General features: G+C 50.1%; 1 protein-coding gene across 4 annotated transcripts in view; it reads right to left on the bottom strand.

Moving 5' to 3' along the window:
* Nucleotides 1–2,936: 2,936 nt before the first annotated feature.
* The window catches only part of LOC115282344 (guanine nucleotide-binding protein subunit alpha-13), a 70,139-nt gene continuing 69,150 nt past the window's right edge, over nt 2,937–3,925 (bottom strand). For all 4 annotated transcript variants that reach the window (XM_029928322.1, XM_029928324.1, XM_029928326.1 and 1 more), the window contains one exon: nt 2,937–3,132. In XM_029928322.1, the coding sequence (XP_029784182.1) occupies nt 2,980–3,132 (153 nt within the window). In that variant the 3' untranslated portion in view covers nt 2,937–2,979. The remainder of the gene's footprint in view (nt 3,133–3,925) is intronic.

Genomic DNA, 3,925 nt, shown 5'->3' with positions numbered 1-3,925 from the left:
AGCGGGGCGGGGCCGGGCACCAGCGCGGGTGGGGCGACCGGACTGCGCGGGCCGCCGGGTGGGGGGGCGAGACAGCGCCGCCTCTCGAGTTGCGGATAGCACTGTCACGGGAGGTGGGGGCAGTGCCACCGCTGCCCGCAGCCACCCGCGACTCCCCCAGGAACCCAGCACAGCACCCCGGCTCTCAGCTGTTCGGGGTGCAGAAAGGAGACACGCTCGAGCCGGGGTCTCTGGGCTCCAGAGGACCAGCCGGACAAGGCCACATTCCGTCCAGCGTTACCATCACGGTTACAAGCCTCTTTGGACAAAAATGTTGACACTTAATCCTTCTCCTGATCTGAGAGACATTGCTAATTCCACAGACGGCAACGTGAACAGCATTTCAGATTCACTTATTTCTAGAACACTGTTTAGACAGGGAACAATTCATTCTCTTTACTCTTAAATACGTTCCCCATTCTGCACTGGCAAAACAAACTGTGGATTTCCGTGTGTTACTGAGTGAAGATCATTTCACAAAACAAGATTGACCCAAAGTACGTAAAGTTCGTTGTAGTTGACAAATTATATTTTTAAATTAAATGCTAAGAAACTGTCCAAAAGTAAATACGATGCAGTTTTATACACTTAATTGATGATCAAGGAATAAATCCGTCATGTCACAGTCGTTTGTCCAACTTTTAAAAGACTGAGTGATTGGATTCTTTACTAGACTTTTTTTCCTGGTCAGTGCAGGGTAGGTACAAATGGATTTTATGTCTTTTCCAAATAACTGCAACCCCTAGTTTACACACACCTAGCCAAATCTGAATCTGTAGGTTTGTAGTTCTTGCTGACCTATAACACTAAACCTGTCCTTACCCTGTAGGTAGACAGAAGGAAATTGAACAGAAGGGACGGACGGTAATAGTACATTCTTCAAGGAGGAAATAAAACCCGTAACAACCCGTAAAAGTCCACGCTCCCTTTAATTATTAGAATGACCAAGTGTTCTCTCTCCAATTAGTTTAAATTTTTTTAATGTTTTATTCTTGAGAGACAGAGCACGAGCAGGGGAGGGGCAGATAGAGGGAGACACAGGATCTGAAACGGGCTCCAGACTGAGCTGCCAGCAAACAGCCCGACTCAGGGCTGGACCCCAAACCCCATGAGATCATGATCGGAGCCAAAATCCAGCGCTTAATCAGCTGAGCCATCCAGGCACCCCCTCTCCAATTAAACACAAATCACCATTTTCTCAATGACCTTAAGAGCTTTAATCAAGTAAGAAAGTGAATCATGGGGAAACCATTGATGCAGTTATAAAATGTGGTTTTAAATCACACTACGTAAACAGCGGCGAAAGAACTTAGGTTCTAAAGATCAAAATGTTTAATTACTGGGGCGCCTGGGTGGCTCAGTCGGTTGAGGGGCGGCTTCAGCTCAGGTCATGATCTCACGGTCGTGGGTTTGAGCCCCGTGTCGGGCTCTGTGCTGACAGCCAGCTCAGAGCCTGGAGCTTGCTTCCGATTCTGTGTCTCCCTCTCTCTCTGACCCTCCCCCACTTGCGCTGTCTCTTTCTGTCCCTCAAAAATAAATAAAAGACATAAAAAATTTTTTTAAAAATGTTTAATTACCCAGAAGTGTTACCCTCCAGGTTAAGATGGGAACGTGGGAAATGCAATCTGCTCACCAACATTCAGTCAAGTGATCTGATCTAATTTCTAGATTTCCGGGATGCACTGATCTCACAGCAGAGATGTGTCAGGTCTGTGGTTTTCAACCTGATCCCCAGCCCCACAGGCCATCGGGGGCATTCTTGACACACCAGCGGGTAACCTCATCACGCCCTCCCCTTACTCAACTAAACGCTTCCCAGTGCAAAGAAGTGAGGAAGATACTATTGTAGGAATAAACCCAACACCTCCTCTGAGCCTACAGCAAAAGCACAACACTCGCTAACCTAAGGGCCGTTGTAGCAAATGACGTGCAAGGCCCTTCTCAAACGTAGTACAAGTTGCACTGTTCCCTTCACTTGTAACCACTGAAGGGTCACATGTTAAGTTTGTTTATTTTGAGAGAGAAAGAGAATGCGAGCAGAGGAGGGTCAGAGAGACAGGGGGAGAGAGGGAATCCCAAGCAGGCTCTGCACTGTCAGCGAGGAGCCTGACTCAGGGCTGGAGCCCACACACCGTGAGATCGTGACCTGAGCCGAAACGGAGGCTTAACTGACTAAGCCCCCCAGGCGCCCCAGAAGGTCACATCTGAGAAGCTGCTGAACGCCCAAGTAGGCCATTGCCTTCTTTCAGGCTCAAGCTGACAACGGGCAAAGAATGAAAGGAGGGCAGGCAGCCGGCCTGGGAAGGGAAGCCCACAGATAAGGGACCACGCAGAATAACTGACTCGCCTGGGTGCCAAGGAGGGGGGCCCCCCTTCCAGAAAATGAGCCAAGTTCAGCCCCTGGAAACGATGTGCCTTGGAAATCCGCTCTTGGGACACAGACAGCGGTGTTTAGAATATTTACTTACTGATCTGCTAGTCCCGGCTCTCTCGAGGTGTAAGCATATTTGAATAGAAATGACGTGTTCTCTACCACAGACCAGGCGATTAAGACAGAAAAGGAAGAGTTTATAGTTTTTATCATTCACAAAAGCCTTGGGGCACCTGGGTGGCTCAGTTAAGCGTCCAGCCCTTGATCTCACGGTCTGTGAGTTCGAGCCCTATGTTGGGCTCTAGACTGACAGCAGTCAGCATGGAGCCTGCTTGGGATTTTCACTCTCCCTCTGCCTTTCCCCCCACTCACGCACAGTCTCTTTCTCTCAAAATAAATCAACATTTAAAAATATTAGCCTCATTTCAAAGTTCAGGTGCTTTCAAGAAGGTTCCGTCCTGTTACTGGACACCCACCGGGCAGAATGGGCAAACCGTATTCAAATGAAGTACTCCAGACAAAAGTATAGGCTGCGAATGTTTAGTTTAATTACTCCTACGTGAAGGCCCTTATTTTTGGACGACAGCAAGGCATTTTATTATCCACGCTTTCCACTCCTTAAAGGCCTCCGCAGGTTTGGGTAGGTCCACGCTGCCCTCACGACTGCGCGTCGCACTGACCTCAGGGCTGTCCAAGTCATCATCGATCCACCTGACCAGCGCCTTGAGAAACAGACACCAGAGCCACATTTGAACAAATCGGAGCCAGACAGTTGGAGGCGAGAGAAAAACACAGGCTTCTAAATCACGTTATCACAATCTGTGCCTTCAATTACCCCTGGGAGATGTTCCATTCGATAGAGATGCTTGTGCACACGACACGACACTGGCTGAAAGAGCAGTCACCACAAATGCACACGCCAGGGTGACGGGGGCCGGTCACAAGTGTGTAGAGAGAAACACCCGAATCCGCACAGGTTTTCTTCTGGGGCGGGAGGAGGTGGCTTTTTCTCAACTTGCCCCATGTCCCCCACGCCCACCCCCGGGGCACCAGACAAGCGCTTCTCATCTGACGCAGAAGGGACACCTCCGGAAGTGCGCACAGAGGCACTGGCGGACGAGGGCAGGGCAGGCCACCTGCATGCGTCATCACACCCACCAGGAGCGAGGGACACAGATGTGTTCGTGGGCCTGTGTGCACACGCATCCTGAGATCCGGTACCTTCCCTCCTCCTCCTTAAAGAAACCCATCCCGTCTGAGCAAACTGCACACCCCTGCCCCATATCTGGAAAGAGAAACCGTCCCTCCCCATGTCATAGAATTCTCAGAAACGGCCTCCGCCACACATCTCAACATTTACCGCTGTGCGCAGGTCAAGCTCCCTTGGCCTAAGTGAACGGGAAGTCAGACGCCTCCTTCTCCGGTTCTCACTGGATGACGAGTGTCAGGCACTCAGAGGCCGGGCAGTTTTTAAGGGAGATTTCTTTGGGTGTTTTTTTTTCTTTTTTTTTTTTT

Source organism: Suricata suricatta, chromosome 17, assembly GCF_006229205.1.
Source record: "Suricata suricatta isolate VVHF042 chromosome 17, meerkat_22Aug2017_6uvM2_HiC, whole genome shotgun sequence".
Lineage (NCBI taxonomy): Eukaryota > Metazoa > Chordata > Mammalia > Carnivora > Herpestidae > Suricata > Suricata suricatta.
Note: the sequence above shows the minus strand (reverse complement) of the source record. Positions and strands in the feature narration are given on the sequence as shown.